Source organism: Trachemys scripta, chromosome 13 (genome assembly GCF_013100865.1).
Source record: "Trachemys scripta elegans isolate TJP31775 chromosome 13, CAS_Tse_1.0, whole genome shotgun sequence".
NCBI classification, from domain to species: Eukaryota; Metazoa; Chordata; order Testudines; family Emydidae; genus Trachemys; species Trachemys scripta.
The window spans coordinates 41,109,396-41,131,661 of NC_048310.1; the positions used below are offsets into that span (position 1 = coordinate 41,109,396).

Here is a 22,266-nt window from a genome sequence, read left to right on the forward strand (position 1 = left end):
GGACTGGCTACAAGCATTGTCTTTGGTGTGAGATCTAAGGTGCAAGTGACGTGCGGGAAGTGACTAGTCCTTTGGGCCTGGAGGTAACCTGAATATTGCTGTGAGTCTTGGTATAAGGGACCATCTATCTCAGAGATACTCACCTGGGTGCCTAAGGGGACTGCCGTGACTCTGTTAGTGCCTGAGGAGGTCACACTCGGTGAAATCTAAGTCTAGAGCTCGCACCCAGTTGGGGGCTTGTGCCCTGGTTCGTAACAGCCTACCCTGATGTCAGTGCTCTGGAGCCCCTGCCGGGCAGGGCGACGCCATCCCCAATGGATCCGCTCATGGTGCCGCCCGCCTTGGCTCCAGGAAGGCAGCACGCTGTCCTGTTCGTCCTTCTGTCCCTGACAGAATGTTCTGTTCATGCTCCTGTGCACTGAGGCCCAGCGCGGCTTGGACGGCTGGAGAACTCTTTGTGGATAAGCTTCATTTTTCTTACCGGGGGTGGGGTGGGGGGGGGACTGAGCTGCCGGCCACGGGTGGGCCCCGGACATTGTGCTGGTCCCTTGGGCCTGCTGGAGCTTGAGCGGTCTCTGCCCTAGTGGCCCCATTGAGGACCTGGTATTGATTGGAAACACCCAGCTGTGCTTCCGGGACTCCTCGGTGGCAGCCCCCCCTTGTCTAGCCCTAGCCGTTTAGCAGAGGGCCGGGCCCTCTTGCCTCTCCTCCCTGATGTCAGCTCTCTCCAACTCAGCTGCCTCAGTGCACACAGGTGCTAACCCAGCAGCAGGCTGGGGACAACCTGGCTTGTCTCTTCCAGCCCCAGGCGTGTTAGAGCCATGTGCTTCTCCCAGACACACACACCCCATATTGGCACCTGTCCAGTGGCGTAGCCAGGGTCTAAGTGTAGGGGGAACAAACATAAAAAAGGCCCCCCCTTGGCTCCTCCCATTCCCCCCCCCCCGCAAGATTAACCCCAGGGCCCGGCTCAGGACTCCTGCGGGCTTCCCGGGGATGCAGATACCCCCGTCCCCGCGCGGTCCCGGGAGAGTCTTTCCTGCCCAGCCCACCCTGCAGGTGTGCCCCGCCAGGCTGCGCCGCCTGGTCCCACCTGCGGGGTCCCGTCCCCCCCGCCCCAGGCTCCTGCGCCGCGCCAGGGCCCCCTGTCCAGACAGCGTGGCCTGTGCCCCTGCCCTGCGGGCCCGGCCCCGGGGAGCCCCTCGCCCGGCAAGGACCCCCGCCGCTCACCTTCTGTCCTGCACCGCCGCCTGTCCCTGGCCGATCCCAGCCCCGCGCTGCGGGCGGATCCCGGCTCCGGCTCAGGGCGGGGAGCACTTGGCCGCCGAGCCCTAAGCCGCCGCAGGAGGTGGCTGCGCCCGCGGCGATGTTGGGGCCGCGTGGGGTGCAATGGCCGAGGAGCCGGCCCCCTCGCTCCTCCGGCTGCGCCGGCCATGCCCCCTCCCCATGGCTCCTCCGGCCGTGCTGCCCCCAGTGCCGGCCCGGCAGGCGCCGCTTTTGGGAAATGTGCTGAGGGGAAGCGGCTGCTTCCCCTGCACCCCACTAGCTACGCTACTGCACCTGTCCCGTGCAAAGGCCGGGGCTCTCCTGGAGGTGGAGCCATGTTTGTATGAGCGAGGCACGGTTAGAACAGGCCTGGGGTAGGGGTAGGAGCCTGGGCGAGCTGCCTGCACGGCTGCCCCACAGCCAGCATTGGTCCAGTGCTCCCTTCCCCCCCCGCCCCCCCGAGTCAATGCTGAGACCCCTTCATCCTGCCCTGCAGCCCCACTGCTTGTCCAGGCCTGTACCCAGACCCGGCACTGCTCCAGGCCCACAGGGGCGCCTGGCTGCCACAGTACCGCACACCCCTCGAGCAGCAGCAGCATGTCCCAGGCTCCAGTGCTGGGGGAGAGGCTGGGACATGCCAAACCGCGTCCAGGGCAGGGCTGCGCCTTAGCGCTGAAAGGCCGGGGGCAGCCCCACCCTGCAGCCCATGAGCCACTGAAACCAGCCGTGTGCCTGCCCCCGGCTCAACCCGACTGGCTCGCCGGCTCCCGCAGGGGAGTTGCTGCCTTGCCGGGGCTGTGCATCCTGCTGCCCGTTCCCCACCGGCATGTGCAGGGCTGGCTGCCGGATCCAGCCTGACAGGCGCTGCGGGAAGCCCAGGCAGGGCCCTTGGACACTGGCTACACATGCACACGCCCTGGGGCCTGCTGCACTTCCTGCTGCAGCGAGGAGAGCAGCCAGGCAGGCCCCTCTGGCTGGCACAGCTACATGGGGGCTGGAGCTGCTTCCCCAGCGCAGGCAGGGAGCACCCCGCCCTTATTAGCGATCAGCTGCATTACACAGCTGCTCCCTGTTCTGGCCAGGGCCCTATTGCACCAGGGGCTGTACGGACACACAACAAGCCAGTCCCAGCCTTCTGGGGCCACCCTGGTGTGTCCAGGCCAGCGCCTGCACCCCTGCTGCCCCCAGGTCCCAGGGTGTCACGGTGCCCGTGCCAGACCGCCCCGGCTAACGGTGGAGCCAGGCAGCGCTGCGTGTTTGGGGTGACAGGCGGCAGGCTCAGGGGCTCAGGGCGGGCTGGCCCATGGCAGTGCCAGCCAGGCTTACCACCTGGCCAATAGCTGACTGGCCTGGCCTTTTTTCTAATGGATGGGCGTTGTCAGAGAACTAATTTACTCTGCCAGGGGGGTTTTGTTTTTAATGTGGGGCTAAAGCTTTGCAGTCCGAGCCCAGCACACGGGGCCAGCTACTGGGAAATGTGTCAGTGGCCACGAACGCGTTCCCACTGCCTCCGTTTACACACTAAAACTGGTGCCAATCCAGCTGTAGTGCCTACCACCACACAAGTGCCCCGGGTGTGAGTGGACGGGCGCCGTTAGCGAGCTCAGCTAGACGTGTGTGCGCTCTAGCTACGATAAGTGGCTGTTGAAGGGTGTGTGTGTGTGCGCGCGCAGTGTTGCCGTGTGGTGGGCTTGCCCTGTGTGTGTGATTTGGGGGATGGGGCATTAATTTATTTTTGCATGTCCCAGGTAGTAACCCTAGGGCCAGAGTGGGGCAGGCCAGGTCCTGCTCATTGGTAGCTGTGACCTGTTGCAGAGGCAGGCTCCCTCTCCCAGCCCCAGTGCCAGCTGGGCCCCCTGGCCTCACCATGAGGGTGGCCCCAGGGTCTGGCCGTGGGGGGGATGGGGGGCCTGCGGGTGCATTGCCCCCATGGCAGGCGGCCAGGGAGGTAAAACGAACTGCCCAGGCCCAGCTGGGGCCCGGCTCAGCCCTGGAGCAGCGAGGGGGCCCTGTTGAATACAGCTGTGCTGAGGCCTGCAGAGCCCTTGGCTCCACCCCTGGGTGCTCACGGTCTGAGGCTGCACCACTGCCCGGGAATCCCATCTGGCGCCCCCCCCCATCCTGTAGCCAGCGCTTGGCCCAGAACCTCTCCCTGCCTGGCCACCCAGGGGCACGCTTAATTCCTGGGCCGCCCTCCAGCCAGCACTCATTGGGCAACACCGTTAGCAATACCGGGGGCAGCCCGTGGGGGCTGGCAGGGAAGAGGTGATGTAGGGGAGGGAGATGCAGGCTGCTCCTGGAGGGGTAGTTTGGGGGTACCGGAGCGCTAACGCCATGGCATGGAGGGTTAGTTCTATGCACGCCCTGCTCCCCCTGACCCCCCGGACAGTCTCTGGGTTAGGGTCAGGCTGGGGGATGTGGCACTGCTGTGCTCTGAGTTCCTGGGGGGAGGTGCAACGGGGGCACATTGCTCTCTGTGGTGCTCAGGGCAGACACACAGGGGGGTCACTGCAGCCATGTCCCCTGCCCGGCTCCCTGCAGCCAGCCCAGCCTCGCCTCTCGCCCCATCTGGGCACCACAACGTGCTATCACCCGTGAGCAGGGGGTGGGGGTGGGGCAGGAAGCAGAGCCTGGGCACAGCCAAGCCTTTGTCTCGAGTGGTTTTAGTTTCCTTCTGCAGCAGAGATGGGGCAGGACCCCACCCTCCCCCCCACCCCCACACAGCTGGGCCTGCCCCATAGGCCCCTGGGCATTTCAGTGGTGCAGGGAGGGGGCAGCAGGGAAAGGGAGCCCCAAGGCAGAGCCCAGCCACACGGGCAGCATTAGCCCCCCGCCACGGCTCTTGCGGAGTCACTGGGAACTGAGGTCCCCCAGGGCCCGTTAGGACAGAGCCACAGTTGGGGCTCACCCCACGGCCCCACAGGCCAGGCAGAGAGAACAGCGGCAGCAGGCACCGTGCCCCCCTGGCCTGCAGGCAGCTGGAGGCACTGAGCCCGCACAGGGGGCCCAGGGGCCTGCTGGCCCCGGGACCAGGCTCAGCTAATCCATGTCCTGCCAGCAGGGGGCGGGCCCGGCAGCACCAGTGCAGGATAGAGGGGCCCAGCCCTCTGCCCCCTGCAGGGGTTGGCGGTGGCGCCCCTGTCCGGTGCACTGCCCTGGCAGGAGTTAGTTCCTGGGCTGGGCTGGATTCTCCAGGGCACATTCACCCCGTTCTGGCCCGTGGCAGGGGCACCTGGGGGCTGCTCCTCGTGGTACTGCACGAAAGCGGGCTGGGCAGGGCCCAGGCCTGGAGGGAGGAGCGGGCGCTGGGCCCAGGGAACGAGGCCCCCGAGAGCAGGGCCAGGCTGCCTGCCAGCGGCTCAGGTAGCGGCGTCCCAGCACCTCCGGCCCTGCTGGGGAGGGCGCCCATGGGACTTGTGACGTGATTCACGCCACATCCTTGCACCAGGGCTGGTGATTTATGACTCCTGAACCAGTTGGGGGGAGGGGTGATGGAAGGTTGGCAGACCCCAGTGCCCTCGTGCCGAATGGACACCCAGGCCCTGCTGGGTGGGTGTTAACCCTTTTGAAGCTGGGGAGGCGGAAGCACTGCGCCCCCAGGGGATGTCTGTGGGATAGAGGGGCGGGGTGCCATTGCACTGGGCACTTCCCTGGCTCCGGAACAGGTCCCACTGGTCTGTAGGATGCAGCCAGTGCCCTGCAGAGAGGTGGGGGCTGCGGAGGAGCCATTCCCCTCATGGGTGTGAGCGGCAACACTGGCCCCAGAGAGCAGAGATGCCCAAGGGGCCAGGCATGCACCAGCCCCTCCCTGCCAGGCGTGTTAACAAGCCAGGAACACTCAGGGCTGGAGTCACTGGCATTTCTGCCCACCCTGCCCTGCCCCTCGTTACCCAGCCTTGGGGGTGGGGCGACCCCTGAGCCTTGGCCCCTCTTGGGACCTGCCCCCGGGCGAGCACAAGAGATGAGCGAGCACTTCCTAAAAAAGGTTTAATGGCCCATCGCAATATATTAATTTATGATGCATATTTTCATAAAACAATTTAAAAAACCCACTTGTTTGGAAGGAAAGGGGTGAGGGAGGGGTGGGTCTGGCCCAGGGGGTGAGGCCTGAGAGGTGCAGTGTCTAGTCATTTGGTTCCCCCCAAGGGTGGGGAGCCCCACAGCCGGTGGAGGGGCAGGGCTTGGCGCTAACGTCTCCACTCCCGGCTGCCACCTTTCCTGTGGTGGGGACGGGGCGCCCAGCGTCCTGGCCCTGCCGGAGAGGAGGAGACTGGCTGGGGCAGGACCCGGCTGGCTGCCAGGGCCTTCCGTACTGCCCGCCGCCCCCCTGCCAGCGAGGGGGTGGGGCGGCGCTCTATAGGGTGAGGAGCGTGCCGTCCTCCTGCAGGCTGCCCCCGCGGCTGCCATTGGCACTGCCCAGCGAGTGCAGGGAGCCGGGCAGCGCCAGCCTCTGCTGACAGCTCTTGTCCAGGAGGCCGCCGTTGGGGCAGCGGGCGGCGCTGTCGCTCTCGATGACCAGGTCGCCCTCCTCGTCGCTCTCGCCCTCGGCCGTGCTGTAGTGGCTCAGGTAGTGGGAGGCGGGGCTGGGCGTGCTGTCCGTCGAGATGCCCGAGCTGCCCGAGGCCTTGCTGCTGCGGATGACGTTGTTGCGCTGGTTGGCCGGCTTGACGGTGACGATGAGGTTGTGGCTGTTGGCCACCATCATGTCCGTCACCTGGTCCAGTGACTTGCCGGCCACGTCGATGCCGTTCACCTCCAGGATCTCGTCGCTGACAGCCAGCAGCCCCGTGCTCTCGGCCAGCCCGCCCTTCACCAGGCGGGAGATGAAGATGCCGGGCACCTTCTCGACGCCCTGGGGGGCCACGCGCACGCTGACGCCGTCGCGGATGTAGAAGCCCAGCGGCTTGTCGGAGCCGTGCTTGTGCAGCCGGACGCGCCGGTGCGTCTCGGGCAGGATGTCCACGTCGATGACGGAGGAGATCTGCCGGAAGTCCTGGGGCAGGCCGATCAGCAGCTGCGGCTTGGACCGGTGGTGCGCCGGCCGCAGCAGCCCCTTCTTCTTCCGCTGCAGGGAGTTGGAGGCAAAGACGCTGGAGTCGGCTTCTGCTGCAGGGAGCAAGGAGAGTGCCTGGGTCAGACAGGAACCCACTGGCCCCAGCAGCCGGCCCCGGCCCCTCCTGGAGACAGCGCCCCAGCCAGGCCCCCCTAGCCAGCTGCCCCAACGCAGCTGAGATCAGGAACTTGACCCAGAGCCCAGGCTCACCCCCAGCAGAAGCCCCTCCCTGCTTTGGCTTTGCACTCGTCTTCCTGGGTTATTTTAATCACATGGAACCCCTGGCTCCCCCCGCCCTGCCGGTGCCCCTCACTCCCGACCCCCAGCCCCCGGCCCGCCNCTGGGCTCCCCCCGCCCTGCCGGTGCCCCTCACTCCCGACCCCCAGCCCCTGCTGGCCCCGCCCTGGCTCCCCCACCCCAGCTCTGCCAGGGCCCCTCACTCCCAACCCGCAGCCCCTGCTAGCCCATCCCTAGGCTTCCCCTGCCTCCCCTCCTGACTTGGGGTCTGGGCTCTCCCTGAAGTCCCCCCTGAGGCATCTGGATGTTTCTCCAGGTATCACAGCCACCAACGAGGACGAGACGCCTGAATTCGTCCTCTTGGCTCTGCCCTGCTCCAGCCCCTGGGTGCTGCCGCCTGCGCCAGGAGCCCCCTGCAGCCCTTGGCAGCTATTCTGGCGCACGGCGCTGTCCTCGCTAGCCCAGGCAGCGGCTGGCATGGCTGACCAGCCCAGGGCTACGGTGGGCAGGAGGGGTCAGCAGGCGGCAGAGAGACTCCACGGTGCCACCCACGGGCTGAATTGGGTGGGAAACCCTCTGGGCTCTGCCAACCACACCAGCCCCACAGGGACCAGGCAGCTGCTTCTGCTCAGCCCTAGAACCAGTGTCCCAGCCCCGACCCCTCCAGCTGGACCCCCACCCCCAACCCCCACACTAGCCCATGATCTCCACCCACCAGCCTACCTGGAAGAGCCCCTCCCCCACCAAACCCACCCAGCAAGAGCCCCTCCCCCGGCAGGCCTGGAGCCCTCTGATAAGGACAGAGCAACGGTGGGGGGGAGGGGAAGGACTGGGCTGGGCCCGTCCCTCTCTGGGATCTCACGGCCTGCCCCCCTTGGGTTCCCAGCTCACTGGCCTGTGGGTGGCTGGAGAGCAGGGGGGGGCGGGGTGTGTGGAGAGGGGGGGAGTCAGGCAGGCATCCTGCTGTCCCAGCCCCAAGGGAGCAGAGTGGAGGGTTTCACCCACCTGGACAGCTGTGCTGGTGATGTCCCACAACCCCCCTCCAGGGCACGGTGTGAACCCCGGCGTCCTGGGGAAATTCCATTGCCCCTGCCCTGAGCCAGGCCCCGGCTGCAGGGCCCTTGGCCGGTATCGGCTCCGGGCAGGCTGTGCTGTGCAGGGAACACGGAGGACCATGTCGACATGGCGCACGGCCTGCCCGGGAGCAGTAGAGGGCACCTAGGCACAGCAGGGGCCAGGACTCCTGGGTCCATCGCTCTGGGCAAGTCCCTCCTCACTTGGTGGATCCCAGGGACTGAGCTGTCTGTGTAGCTTCAGGGCCTCTCCCCAAGGCACCTGCCTTGCCCATGGGGCCAACGGGAGCCTCCCGCTAGACGATGCCTGCCCCAGCTCCAGAGCCGCGTGCCCCAGCAGTGCCCTCGGCTGGCTGCCGAGAGCATCGTGGTCTCGCTCAGCACAGCCCCAGGGCACCAATCGCTCCTGCTGACCACCAGCCAGGGCTGGCGCTGCCCACACGAGCATCACGCCAGCCAGCTGCAGATGGCAGAATCCAGGACTGGCCAGGCAGTGCCCAGGCTGGGGCGACGGACCCGTCCTGCAGGACTGGAGGGGGCCGCAAGCCCCATCCTCTGATGCCCGGGGGTCAACGCAGATGTCGAGCCGGGCAGGCCTGCCACCAGGGGGCGAGCAGCACAATGCCCCATGTCTGCCCCAGAGCGTCATGGCAACAGGGCTCCAGCCCTGCCCTGGGCCGGCCACAGCTGGGCAGCGTCCCTCAGGCTGAGGGGAGGGCACCTGGGGGTGACGGGAGCAGGTTCCCCTGGCCGTGAAGTGCTCCGAGCCTTTCATGCCACCCCCGCGCTGTCCTGACAGCTCCCCAGGGCACTCGGCCGGGGGCCAGGCCCGGCTGGCGTCACACGGGCTCCTGCCCAGCCCGGAGAGGGCAGTGCCATGGGAACGCTGCTATCGGCTGGCACCGGGCTCTCCTTGCCAGGGCCGGCTGGGCCATGTCAGCCCAGGGATGGGGCGAAGGGAGACAGCGCTGCCCGAATGCTCTGCGAGCCCGCCCCCCGGACATCTCCCCAGGACCCCAACTCATTCGCCACCTCCACCAAACCCTCCCTGCTTTACTTCCCCTCCCCCAAGGCCACAGCACCCCCCCATGACACCTCCCTCAGCACACCCCATCTCCCCAATCCTTCCCCCCAGCTCAGCCCACCCGCCGATGGACACAGAGGTGCCAGACCCAGATCTCTGCCACAGGCCCTCTTGCCTAACACTCTGGGATGCACCCTCGCCCCTGGGCTCCAGCCCATCCCCTGCTCCCCTCCAACACCAGACTGCCCTCTGCCCCACCGGGGGGGAGGGGCTGCTTCCGCTGAGGCAGCCCTCAGACCCCTTGCCTGAGAGACCACTGCCCCCTCCCACTCCAGCTGCCCCTCCTCATGCCCTGCCCCACAGAGCAGCCTGTGCCCATGGATCACATCACGCTCTGCAGCCTCGGCTGCCCCCACCCAGGTTATGCCCTTCGTGCTGGTGACGGGAGGCGCGAGTCGAGACCCCCAGCGCCACGCCAGGGCAAGGACACTCAGAGATGCCAGGCCCAGAGCAGGCAGCCCGTGGCTGAGGGTGTTACCACACTGGACGCGGCCCCACCACTTCCTCCTCAAAACACCCCCTCCCCTGCTAACATACCCCCATCACTCCCCTCCCTCACACAGGAGCTGGCCACACTGTAGCTGCTGACTCCCCCCATCCTGCGGGGGGAGACGTGGGGGGTCTCCCTAGGACAGCCCAGTCCCCCTCCCCAGGCTGACTGGCACGTGATGCCGTGGCTCTGGGAGGGGGAGCTCAGGACGGTCTCTGTTCGGCCTGGTCCCGGAGGAGCTGGCGTTGGCCGATTCCCCTCCCTTCCGGCCACTAGCCCAGCCATGGGGAGCAATGCAGCCGCTGATTGGGGCCCACGCCGAGGACACCCCGCTCTGCCCTGGCCTGCTGCTGTCCCTCCCTGCTGCCGGGCAGGTGCTGGCACAGCGGTGGGTGAGAGCAGCGGTGGGGCTGTACCTGCCAGTCGAGCTGGGCCTGGGGGATTACATGGCATGTGCCGGGCTGGGATTAGAGGAATCTGAATAACTCGGCTTTAATCGTAGTGTGAGTCATGCCCCATGGAGTTAACCCTGGAGCTGCCAGCTCCCACAAGCACCAGCTCAGGTCACCTGCACGCCAGCTTGGCCTCTTCCCGCTGGGGCAGAGAGCCAGGGCTGGCTGGCATGCAGGAGCCCGCAGGCATGTTCCTAGCTCCGCTGGTCGCTCCCCCCGTGCCTGTCCCATGATGCTCAGGGCAGCATCACCCAGCGCTCTGAGGGCACCCACAGCAGAGACAGAGGGCCCACCCCTTGAGGTGGATCACCAGAAGGGGGGACGTCTCTATGCCAGGCAAGGCAGACTACCAGCTCTCGGCAGCGGGGAGTACTAGCCATGCCCCATGAGAAGCCAGGGAGAGATGGGCTCCCAGCCCACTCCCATGCCCTCTGCATATAGAGGGGGGCCCATGGGACTGGCAGCTCCCAGCCAACCCTCCTCTCCCCAGCTGGCCACAGCTACGGATAGGCCCCTGGTGCGCCCAGCCCAGGCAGCTGGTTCCACAGACGCCCATCTGCGCACAGCTTCCCCACGACCCCAGACCCTTGGTGGGGCCAGCGCCCCAGTCCCAGCTGCTGCCACTGGGGCCAGGGAGACTCCAGACACAGTCCCCCCAAGCAGAGAACCCACGGCAAGGAGCAGGGCATGCTGGGATCCCCCGGCCACGCCAACTGACTCCAGCTCGGAGCAGCTCAAGGTGCCAAGCCGAGCAGACAGCCTCCCCCTGAGGCAGCATGTCCCAAGTCCCTGGGGCAAGGGCCAGGAGCTCCCCCCGCAGGCTCGGTCTCTGGCCACAGTGCGCCCCAGCCTTCCCCTGGGGAGGGGGTGGGGCAGGGCTGATCTGGGGGCAGGGGGAGTGAATAGGGGGGGGGAGCCCACCCCCAGCTAATGACACCCCAGGCTTCAACTCTGGCAGAGCGCCCATGGGTTCATGGAGCCAGGAGCCGTCAGGCTCATCCAGCCCCTAGCACCACAACGGGGTCAGAAGAGCGCCCCCTACAGTCACTCACGCCCCTGCCTGTACTTGGCAGAGAGAGACCCCCCCACACCCTCAAGTCACTGACACCACAGAGCCCCCTAGCACCTCACTGGGGCATCGCAGCCAGTACGGAGACCCCCGCCCCCTGCAGCGCCTGGCTGCTCCTTGGAGATGGCCAGAGCCCGGGGCTGCCTGGCTGGGGCAGTGAGTGAAGCGTGGCCCTGCCAGCCCGCAGGTTTCTTTCCCGAGTTCCACGAAGCTTTTGATGTGGAGCTTATGGACAGGTGGGGGGAGGCGAGAGCCTAGGCCGGGCTGTGAAGGGTCAGACCCCGGGGCCGCCCAGCCCCAGCCCGTGAGCCCTGCCGCCTGGCTGAGCAGCGAGTGCCTCTCCCGGTGCACGCCCGCCTGCAGGGGCTGGTGGCTATAAATATCTCGCCGTGCACACACCACGCTATATTTTTAGCCCAGGAAACTCGGCAAGGCCTTTCCCAGCTATTTCTGTGAGCGAGGGATGCGAGCAGTTCAGCACAACCTCCTCCGGGGCAGCTGCCTCTGCCGACCCCACCGCGGGGCTGCCTGGCTGCCCCGGCCCACGCAAGCCTGAGGAGGAGGCCGATGCTGGAGCCAGAATCCACATGCCCAGGGCCATTTCTTGTCAGGCTGCGCTTTTCCTTCTGCAAGCTCCCCCCAACCCTGAGAACCCCCCCCCCCCCCCCCCCGGGACCCACCCTGCCCAGCAGCTGCCCGCAGGGCACCTGGCCTACAAGGGGGAGGTGGCGGGGGCCCCCACATCACAGAAGCCGTCCTTGGCCACAGCGGAGTCTCTGCCCCCATCCCATCATTACTGCCCCCAGGCTGAGCCCAGGGGCTGCTGCAGAGCGGTGCAAGCGTCAGTGAGCCGCGGGAGCAGAGGCCTGGGAACTGGGGCCAGGTCTCTGCTGCGGAGGCAGGCTCACTCGGGACTCACAGCAACATGGGCTCGGCGCTTCGCTCCCTGCCGTTTACAGGGGCAGTGCCCGGAGAAGCGAGGCTGAGCGGGCAAAGCACAGGACTGGGACTCAGGAGAGCTGGGCTGGGCAAGCCTGGGAAAGTCACTGCCCCCTTGGTGCCTCAGTTTCCCCTTTGTGAGGTGGCGATAGCCACACTGCCCTCCTTCGCCATTGGAGAGTCCCAGCTGAGGCCGGGGGGGGCGGGGGGAGTGCTGGGGAGCACCTAGGCCCCTGGTAACACTGTCAGGGACCCGGTGGCGCCGATGCTCCCCAGAAGCAGAGCTGCCTGCCCAGCCCTTTGCCACCCCCCTCCGCTCCTGCCCTGCCTAGCTCCACCAGAGGACTAGGCAAAGATAGTACCTATGTCACACTTCAGGCAACTCGCCGGTATTCCCCCTTTGTGGGTCCAGCAGAGGCACCCGCTCCTGGCTCCCAGCTCCTCGGCTGTCACCACCCCCTGACCAGGGTTTTTCCAGGCTGCACAGTTCTCTGCCAACAGCGCTATTCCCAGCAAGCCGGACTGTCTAAACAGGCCTTTGATCTCTCGGCAGACGCTCCGAACAGCTGTAAATCACCCACAGTGACAAGCCACCAGGCAGTCCCTTGTAAGCCAGCACATTTATTCTTAAGATGAAAGCACTGCAGAGAAAATCATCATAATTCCTACAAACAGCCTAAAAACGTACCAGCGCTCACTCAGTCTTACGGGGCCTCCGGGGGCCAAAGCCCCCAGCCCTTCCCAGGGAGGATCGGGGCCCCCTGGATCAGAAGGACCTGTCCAGCTGCTGGATCAGAAGCAGGCCCCGAGTCAGTTTAAACTCAGATCCAAAAGTCCTTTCCTTGTCTGGGGGCCTCTGGAGAATCCAGTTTGAACCAGCGCACGTGAACCTCTCCAGATGGTGGCACATCGGTGGGGGGCGGGGGAGTTCACCTCATCACTCTGCACTGTTAGTTTGTGGGGTGAGCTGTGGCCACTCTCCCCCATGGAACTCCAGGCAATCCCTGGCCCACCATGCTGACACAAACGTAATACAGCGAGATCTCCCAGTGACACTGCAGGAAATTGCCGTATCGGTCAGAGCTGTCTTCAAACGGGGGAACAAAGAGGACCTGGGGAATTATAGACCAGTCAGGCTGATTTTGATACCGGGAGAGATATCGGAACAAGTTAGCAATCAGTCAGTTTGTAAGCACCTAGAGCAGGGTTCTCAAACTGGGGGGTGGGACCCCTCAGGGGGTCACGAGGTTATTATGGGGGGGGAAGGTTGCAAGCTGTCAAACTCCACCCCAAACCCCGCTTTGCATCCAGCACTTATAATGGTGTTAAATATATAAAAAGGTGTTTTTGATTATAAGGGGGGGTGGCATTCAGAGGCTTGCGATGTGAAAGGGGTCACCGGTACAAACGTTTGAGAACCACTGCCCTAGAGGATAATAGGGTTACAAGGAATAGCCAGCATGGATTTATCAAGAACAAATCATGTCATCCCAAGCTAATTTCCTTCTTTGACAGGGCTACTGAGCTCACTGGATGGGGGGAAGCAGTAGATGTGATCGAACTTTATTTTAGTGAGGCTTTTGTCACAGTCCCACATGACATTCTCATAAACAAGCTAGGTGGGTGCACAACTGGTTGAAAGGTCATACTCAGAGTCGTTCTCGATGGTTCACTGTCAAACTGGGACGGCGTATTGAGTGGGATCCTACGGGGTTGTCTCCTAGGTCCAGTGCTAGTTAGTATTTTCCTTAATGACTCGGCTAATGGAGTGGAGAGCCTGCCTACAAAATCTGCAGATGCCACCAAGCTGGGAGGGTCACATGCACTTTGGAGGACAGGGTTAGAATTCAAAATGACCTTGACAAATTGGAGAACTGGTCTGAAAGCAACAAGATGAAATTCAATAGAGACAAGTGCCACGTATGACATGTGGGGAGGGAAAAAACTCCAACGCACCGATACAATAAGTGGGAAATAACTGGCTAGGTGGTAGTACTGCTGAAAAGGATCTGTGGTTCATAGACTGCAAACTGAATACTGGCATCAATGCGATGTAGTTGCAACAGGCTAAGGTCATTCTGGGCTGTATTGGGCACCACATTTCAGGAAATATGTGGACAAATTGGAGAGTCCAGAGGAGAGCAACAGAAATGATTAAAGGTCTAGAAAACATGACCTGTGAAGGGAGATTTTTAAAAAATGGGTTTGGTTAGTGTGGAGCAGAGCCGCCCAGGGGGCGGGGGGGGGGGGGGGTTGCCCCAGGCCCCGCAGGGGCCCCCACAAGAATATAGTATTCTATAATATTGCAACTTTTTTTTTATGGAAGGGGCCCCCAAAATTACTTTGCCCCAGGCCCCCTGAATCCTCCAGGTGGCCCTGAGCAAGGAGCTTCGGGTTCTGTCTCTGACACCCTTGGTTGCCAACGAGGGGCTGATGGGTGCTGGGCCTCTGAGCGTGGGGTGGGCCCCTGCCGTCTGGGTCCAGGACGGGACACCAGCCATACAGACCTTCCCTGGCAACCCTTAGAGTGAGGCCCTGCTGAGACACGTTGGAGTCCAGGGCAAGGAGGGTGAGACTCCGAGTTCTCCACTCGCCCCGGTCCCCTCCCGCTCAGCAGGGCCAGTGCCCTGGGTATCGCTGGGGCTGAGGGGTGCATTGCGGAGGGTGACATATGCCATTACACAGCGTAGTGTTCTGCAAAGCCCCGTCCCAGGCCTGCTGCCGAGTGCTATGTACTTCCGCACTCCCAGGTGCGAGCCCAGCTGTAAAATGGCTCGTGTGCATGCTGCACGGTGGTTGTTGGAAGCGGTATTGCTGGGCGGGATGCACTTACCCCCGGGAGGCCAGGGGCAGGCTCTGGCCATCTTGGGCAATGGCACCTCGCTGTGGGGAAGTGGCACCATGGGCTCCCGTGAGCCAAGGGGCTGGGGTTCTTTTTTCCTGCCGGGATCTGAGATGAGCTGGGTCCTCCTGAACCCACAGTCCTGGAGCTTCCCCCCTTCCAGTCCCCCCAAATGTGTGTGCACACTGCCCTCAGCGACTCCCTGCATTATCCCAGGCGTGGGGCGGAGCTGACTCTGCATCTGTCCCATCTGTTCCTTTAACCCTCCAAGGAGTCGTGCAGGGGCAGCTGCTGCACGGAGGAGGAACCCGCCGTGCTCTCTCCTGGCTTCCTGTCACTGCAGCAGATGTAGAATGGCAGAAGTGTCCCTAAGAGGTCACCTAGTCCAGCCCCTGCGCTGAGGCAGGGCCGAGCAGCCCTAGAGCAACCTTGACAGAGGTTTGTCCAACCTGCTCTTAAAAACCTCCAATGATGGAGATTCCACCACCTCCCTGGGCAATTTATCCCAGTGCTTAGCCACCCTGACTGTTGCAAAGTTTTTCCTAATGTCCAACCCAAACCGCACTTGCTGCAATTTAAGCCCATTGCTTCTTGTCCTGTCCTCAGAGGCTAGAGAGAACAATTCTTCTCCCTCCTCCTTGTAACTGTTTTCAAAGCACATAAAAGGTTGTTATCAAGTCCCCCCTCAGTCTTCTCTTCTCCAGACCAGGGCCACCCGGAGGATTCAGGGGGCCTGGGGCAAAGCAATTTTGGGGGCCCCTTCCATAAAAAAGAAGTTGCAATCCTATAGAATACTATATTCTCGTGGGGGCCCATGTGGGGCCCGAGGCAAATTGCCCCACTTGGCCCCTCCCTCTGGGCGGCCCTGTCTTTGCTGGGCAGGCTGGCAGGGCCGGGGGTGAAGCCAGCCCTGCCCCTGCCCCTGCTGTGCAGTCTCTAGTCTAGGCCAGCCCATCCAGCACCTGGCCCTGGACGTACTGTCAGAGATTTGGGAATCTCCCCACGCTCAGTTGGTTACAATAAGTCACTCACTAGCTGCCAGCACAGCGCCCCCTCCCCCCATGAATGGAGCAGCAGGGGGGGGGGGGGGGAGGAGAAAAAACACAGCCCCAGAAGGAAGCCCCCTCCCCCAACACTTCCCTTTCCTAGGTTCAGCGCCCTCCAGGCCTTGTTACTGCACTAATTCCCAACAGTCGCTTCCCATTAGTGGCCTGGGCTCACACACAGAGTCCTCAGCATAAGCCAGACCCCAGGCCAGGGGGGAAGTGGAGCGACCCCAGATCAAGCAGGTCTGGCTCTATCCCTCCCCAGCCTGCGCATCCTGGTTCGTTATCCTACACCTCTACGGCGCCTTGCTTCCCCAGAGCCGGCGCAGGATCACCTGCTCCCCCGCTCCCGAAATGCAGCCCGCTCTGGGGTGGGACGCGACAGCTGCTTCGCAGCACAAAGCAGCAGTGTGGACAGGGGAATCCCACACCCTAGCGGAGCCGCAGGGGGAGTCTCAGCGGGTAGGAGGCAGCTACCCAGGCTGGGATCCAGGCAGGAGAACTCAGTACAGGATGCGATTTAAGGGCTGTGCTATGGATCTCTGAGGCTCTGTTTTAAATCTGTCCCACCCCCGGGAACACCTCAGGCCCGACACACACGCACAGGCAGCCCCACACTCCCCGTCTCCCTTCCAGCCACTGGCCAGGCCCTGCTGCTCTGCAGAATCATAGACCGGGGGGACCCAGCTGCGGGTTTGCCCAGCGAGGGGCCTGAGGCGGGGGTGCCCTGCATGCCCATCCCAGGCTCTGCTCCCAGCACAGTCTGGCTGTGCCAAGGAAGGGGCTGCATGAGAGCTGGACTCTTCCTCCAGGCCTGCCCAGAGACCAGCAGGTGAGACGGCTGCCGGGAAGCGGCACTGCTCTCCCCAAGCAGGTCAGAGCCAGACCTTTGGCAGCCCCCAGTCCCACTCTCACACTAGCTCCCAGGAGGAAGTGGGAAGTGCAGAGGCAGAGCAGACCCAGCTTTGGAGTCGGGGGTAGCTTCTGGCAGTGCCCCCCGCCCCCCAGCCTGCCAGCGCAGGGGAGCTGTGACCCCTTTCCAGCCAGTGCTTGAGGACGGGCATGTGCGGAGGAGAGGGGTGGTTACGCAAGGGCCCCTCCCATCTAGCCCCCTGGGACTTGGGGGTCCCACTGCCATTTCAGCCTCAGCAGAGGTGCCCCAGACTGGTGGGGGGGGGCCTGGAACCGGATCCTCCAGGACTTCTGGGGTGCTCCCAGAGCCCAGCCCCCCAGCTCGAGGGCAGCACCCCGGGCCCAAGCCCTCCCCGGGGCGGGGGATGCGCACACACAGGCCCTGCTTACTGTGGGGCAGACCCAAGCCCGTCTCCTTTTCCCCTCCCAGGATGTTGTCCCTTGGGGGCCTGCCCTCCAGCTGGCTAGTGCCAGAGCCTCAGCCCTCCATCTGCCGAGAGCCTCGCTGGTGGGACCTCAGCATGAACCCATCTGGGGAGGGGGGGCCCAGAGCCACCGGGCCCAGGAGACGCTGCCTTCATCTGGGCCAGCTTTAGCTCCCGCCCAGCCTGGAGGTGAACCCTCACATCAGCGGCTCCCAGACATCTCTCCCCTCACTGGCCAGCAGCCTGCTGCGGGAACGCCAGCCTGGAAACCCCACGGAGCAGTTTGTTTTCACCGGGGAGTCCAGCCAGACTCCCCCCCACACACACACACCCCTTTTATCTTGGCTGCTCTGAGCACCCGGCTGACGCAGCCAGCACCGTGCAGGCAGACAGACTGCTGGGCCGTGCTCTAGATCTGGGCAGAGTCTCCCACGCCTTCACGCTGGCTGCGCACAAGGCCTTTCCCAGAGCAGCGGGCTCAGGCCTCCTGGATTCAGCTCGAGCGATAGTGCTGGCTGGGGGGGCAGCAGCGTGGGGAGCAGGGCCTGGCAATGCCGTGCACGGCAGAGCCCCATGGCGGCAGGCCAGCTTGCTGTCCCCTCCTTGCCCCAATGGGCAAGACGGTATCATCAGCCCATGGCCTGCTCCCAAGCCAGCGCTCCAGGCAGCGGCCGCCAGACACTGGGTTTTAGGTCTGTTCACTCACAGACAGAAACGTGTGACTATGTCATTCAAAGTGAAGTCCCCACCCTGCTCCCCCTCGGTGTGGCTGGAAGCCTGGGCCCGGCTGTGCCTGCACTCCTGGGGAGCGGACGGCTGCTTTAGCGTCTAGAGCCCAGGGACTGGAGTTGGCAGCTCCTTGATCGGGGGCAAGTCACTGCCCCTCTCTGTGCCTCAGTTTTCCTGACCTGGGAAACAGGGCCAGCCTCACTTCACCAGGGTTGGGATTGGCTCAGAGGGCAGGGGCTAGAGAAGGGCCAAGGCTCTGTCTTCTGCGCATCCTGGGCTCTGATCCCACAGCGATCTGCCAATATTTTCCTCTCCCTCTGTAGCCGGCAGTAAGCCCCGCTGAGGAGCATGCAGACTGGGCAGAGGAGGGTCAAACCCTTCTCAGCCACCCCAGAGACCAGGGGGCTCCCCAGGGGGGTTGGGACCTGGCCCCCGACGAGCATTCAGATCCGAGAGAGTAAACCGCTCAGGGCTGCGTGGAGACCTGAGATGAGCAGGAGTCTCCTCCCTCCAGTTCGTGCTTTGAGAGCACCAATGCCAGAGGCAGATGACTGGCTACTCCAAGCCATTTAGGAACTCGGGGCTTCGGGTGCCCTGTACGGGACAGCAGGGGAATCCCCAGTCCTCCCGTTGGTTTGGGGCTCCACAGGGCACCAGCAGAGCACGCCATAGGCATCAGCAGGGATGATGTTTGGCAATTCAATAGGCAACACTTTGGGAGAGCGGAACTCAACGCAGTGCTGTGGCACAGCCCTAGAGGGCGCTGTGCTGCCCCTCAGAGCGGGCAGCTGATACCGCTACTGGCCACATGTGGTCTCTTAGACCCACTGGTCCTTTAGCCAGACTCATGACGTTTGCCCAGGACTCAATCTAGGTTACACTCAGCCTCACAATCTGCTGACTAATCCTCCCTGCAGTGGCGATCGGAGACGGTAGCCTCCACTTCCTGTCCTAAGCTGCTGTGTACATTGAAGTACAGCTTGTTTCACCCCAGAGGAAGCTGCATTTCAGCAGCGACCGAAGTCACCCTAGTGCCTGCATGCATTAGACCACTGGAAGCACTCCGAGACCCTTCCAGATGAAAGAACTTATAGGCATGCAGCAGATTCCCATAGGTTCACATGTATTTCCATTTTTGTTCTTATGATCGGCATATATGGGTAATGAAAGACGTTTCCCTACCCAGGGAACATTCACCCATCTCTGGGGTGGAACACTGTCACTGCTCAACAGCGCACAGCAGCACTGCACATCAGGACAAGTGAAGAATGCTGGGAGGAGATAAATTCCAGGCCCGGTGGCTTAGAGTTTCACCTGCCCCCTGTGGAAGAGACGAGCTACTTTCCAGGAACAACGTGTTCCTTAATTGAATTCACCCTGCAGGGCAGTGGGGCTTTAAGGCTGCAGGAGTTTAACTCTCTGCTGTTTCTTCTGTTGAAACGTAACTAGTTTCACCCATTCCCCAGAGGACTCAGCCGGTCCCGCAATACAGTGCAAGGGCTTTAATCGGTGGCCTCACACAACCATTAAACAAGGCCCAGCGCAGGAGGGAGATCACAGGCAGAGCCCCCTCAGACACTTCACTGTTGCCCTGTTTGATTGATGGGAACGATGCATCAATGCAGTTTGTGAGATGGGCGACAACTTCTGCATTTTGTTAATGATTCCTCCACGCCTCCCTGCCCTAGGCCGCCAGGCCCTGCTCGAGTCCTGGGGAGAGAGTAGGGTGACCAGGGGCCTCGAGTTTATAGGGACAGTCCCGATATTTGGAGCTTTTTCTTATATAGGCTCCTATTACCCCCCCACCCCCATCCTGATTTTTCACACTTGCTGTCTGGTCACCCTACTCCCACTGGGCCACAAGTCACCATCAAAGCAAGTGAACCATCACAGCTAGCAATTCCCACCAGCGCCAGGATATAAATGTACTGGTTGATCACATGTGCCAGCTGGCTATGCTCCCCTGTGCAGCAAGAGGTCCCAACACTGTTGTGTACCGGAGGCTGTAACACACAGCTGAAGTGCCTGGGCACCAACATACCACAAAGTTATCACAAAACACAGGCTGCAGCTGGTCTGATGTTTAGTGCTCTGGAATAGCAGGTCAACGAAATCCACTCCACACTTTCCCCTAGGAGGAAGCTCTCAGCCAGATAAGGAACCCGAGGCCAACGTGGGCAGCCGACGGTGCCCGGCACTGCCCCAGACTTACCCCTCTTCTGGATGATGATCCTGAGCAGCGGGTTGGCAGAGGAGAGCGCCTTGTGGTAGTTATCGTCATTGTTGATGGGCAGCAAGTCCCCGTGAACGTCCGTGTACCCCAACAACACATCCACGCAGGGGATCTGGTGGACCGTCTGGATCAGCTGGTAGAACTCCTGGAAGCCACCCACACTGGAGCGTTTCATAGCAAAGCGGCGGAACTCGGCGTCAAACTGGGGGCAGAGAAGAGGGGTCAGGGCCAGAGACCAGCATGGTAGCCAGGGGTCTCAGCCTCAGCTCTGCCCCACGATTCGCTTCATGTCCAGACCATAGGGGGATCAGTCAGGGGCTCTCACCTGCCGAGATGGCCAGGGCTTGGTGCCTGCACACACATGGAATGAGGTCAGACTACACTGGGTCCCCCACACCAACTCCTCCCCCAGGAGCCCTGAGCTTCATCCCAGCACCCTCCCCGCTCCCCGGGGCTCCGTCCCATCCCACACTGACTGACTCATGGCTGCATCGAGGAATCCTCTGGCCCATATGGGGTCTGCCTGGACTAGCATGTGGGCTGAGGAGTCAGGCCAGTGGGAAGAGAGGTGGCACTGCAGAACGGAGGGAAGCTCCCAGGTGCGAGGAGGCCTGAACAGGGTCACACACCCAGGTCTCACCGGAAGCACTGCCCCTGCACTCAGCCACTTCTGGCCACCGTGTGTTCGCCATTGCAGGGGGCTACGGAAAGTCCCTTGCCCAGCATTACTTTGCAAGGCAGAGAAAGCAGACCTGGGTCACCTCTAGCTAGACTGCCGTGCAGGAAGGGACACAAGAGCCTCCTCTACGGCCCCTCACTCCCCTGTAAGCCGAGCTTCAGGAGACCCGGTAGCCAGCGCTCCACTTCCACCGCTGGGTTTGCAGAGGCCTCCCTGACCAACTGGAAGCCTGGCACATGCAAGCAGCAGGGCAAGGCACTGGTGCCAGGAGGCAATTCTACAGTCACATTTCCACGAGGAGCTGCTGCCTACTAGAGCCTCTGAGCAGCAAGGTTAAAATCCACCCAGGGAGACGACTGGCAGGAGAGCCAAGGCCTGGGTGTGCCCTCTGTCCCACACTCCCTCCTGAGGAGCCCCGCACCAGAGGCAACATTAAAAAAATAATCTACACGGCAACTTCAGCTGCGCTGGCGGACCCGCACTGCCCTGGCACCCAGAGCTGTGGCACCCAGAGCTGTGGCACCCAGTCCGGGCTGGCAGAATACAGGGTTGGGGGGGGGGGGCAAGGGAACGTCTCTGCCCTACGCCAGGCACGGGAAGAGGGAGGCTGCATATACAGCCCCTCATCTCTCCTCAGACAACCCAGGCGCTTCCTCCCGCAACCTCCCTCATTACTGCTCCCCTCAGAAAATCAATCACCCAACAGAGAGACAAAGGGAAGCCGATCAAAACAGCCGGCGCAAGGCGCTGTCCTGCAGCCGCTCGCCAGACTCCAGAAGCCAGGTGGATTCCGGGGGGGACACCGCCAGGAACCTGCTTTTCTCTCCCCCAGGCCAGAGGGGCAAAGTTTCCGGCTGGCACAAGCCGGGCAGAGCTCCACGGGCGAGGGCCCTTCCTCGCGCAGCCCCCGGGTGTCCCGGGGACCGATGCTAGAGCTGTCAGCCTGCAAGACGGCAGCGCGGGTCTGTTGCATCGTTGCATAACCTGCCGGCTACTGCGAGGGCTTCGCGCCGCACAGGGCACCCGAGCTAGCCCCTGCTCGGACTCGGGGCGCTCCAGCCCCGGCACTGAAGGGCGATTTGAGCCCGCCAGGCTGCAGCCCCGCGCACGGAATAACCCGCTCGACCCCGCATCCGCCAGAGCGGTGGGGACGCGGGCTGAGTTGGTGGCAGCCGGAGCGCGCCCGTCCTGCCCCGGCTGCAGCCCCGGGCCGCGCGGGACCCCCTGCAACAGGGACCCGGGGCCTGCCCCGGGGCGGGAGGCTGCTCGCGCCGCCCCGCGGGGCTCCGGGGCGGGGCGGGACGTGCCGGGCGGCGCCGCGGGCAGGCGCTTACCTTGCTCTTCACCTCGATGACGGGCTCCGGGCTCCGCGCCGGGGTGCGATGGTGCTTGGCCATGCTGGGCCGAGCTGGGCCGGGCCGGGCCCGGCTGCTGCTCCCGCCGCCTGCCCGCCCCGCACTGGCTGCGGCTCCTGCGGCCACGGGGGGTTTTCACCGGCCATGACGTCATCCCGAGCAGGTTAGGGGCCGCCCCGGGATTGGCGGAGGCCGGGCCCGGGGGCGGGCTCAGAACGTCCCCTGCGTCTGGATGGAAGATTGCTGACAACGTCGCCTAGGTAACGGGGGTGGGAGCTCTCCAAGGTGTAGTGTCAGGGTCTGAGGCGGCGGGGTGCAGGGACAGGAGCGTGTCCGGGGGCGCAGGGGCAGGAGCGTGTCCCGGGGGGGGCCGTGCCCCAGG

General features: G+C 63.6%; 1 protein-coding gene across 3 annotated transcripts; it reads right to left on the reverse strand.

Annotated features, from left to right (window-relative positions):
- Nucleotides 1-5,239: 5,239 nt before the first annotated feature.
- PARD6A (par-6 family cell polarity regulator alpha) lies at nucleotides 5,240-21,996 on the reverse strand. Of its 3 annotated transcripts, none has more exons than XM_034788953.1 (3): nucleotides 21,864-21,996; nucleotides 19,830-20,052; nucleotides 5,240-6,369 (listed from the first exon to the last, which is right to left on the reverse strand). In XM_034788953.1, exons 1-3 carry the CDS (start codon nucleotides 21,924-21,926, stop codon nucleotides 5,621-5,623), a joined length of 1,035 nt encoding a protein of 344 aa, XP_034644844.1. In that variant the 5' UTR covers nucleotides 21,927-21,996; the 3' UTR covers nucleotides 5,240-5,620. The 3 variants fall into 3 exon arrangements, with proteins under 3 accessions (XP_034644844.1, XP_034644843.1, XP_034644845.1); XM_034788952.1 differs by having other exon boundaries at nucleotides 5,240-6,372; XM_034788954.1 differs by having other exon boundaries at nucleotides 19,830-20,201; nucleotides 21,864-21,986.
- Nucleotides 21,997-22,266: the final 270 nt, after the last annotated feature.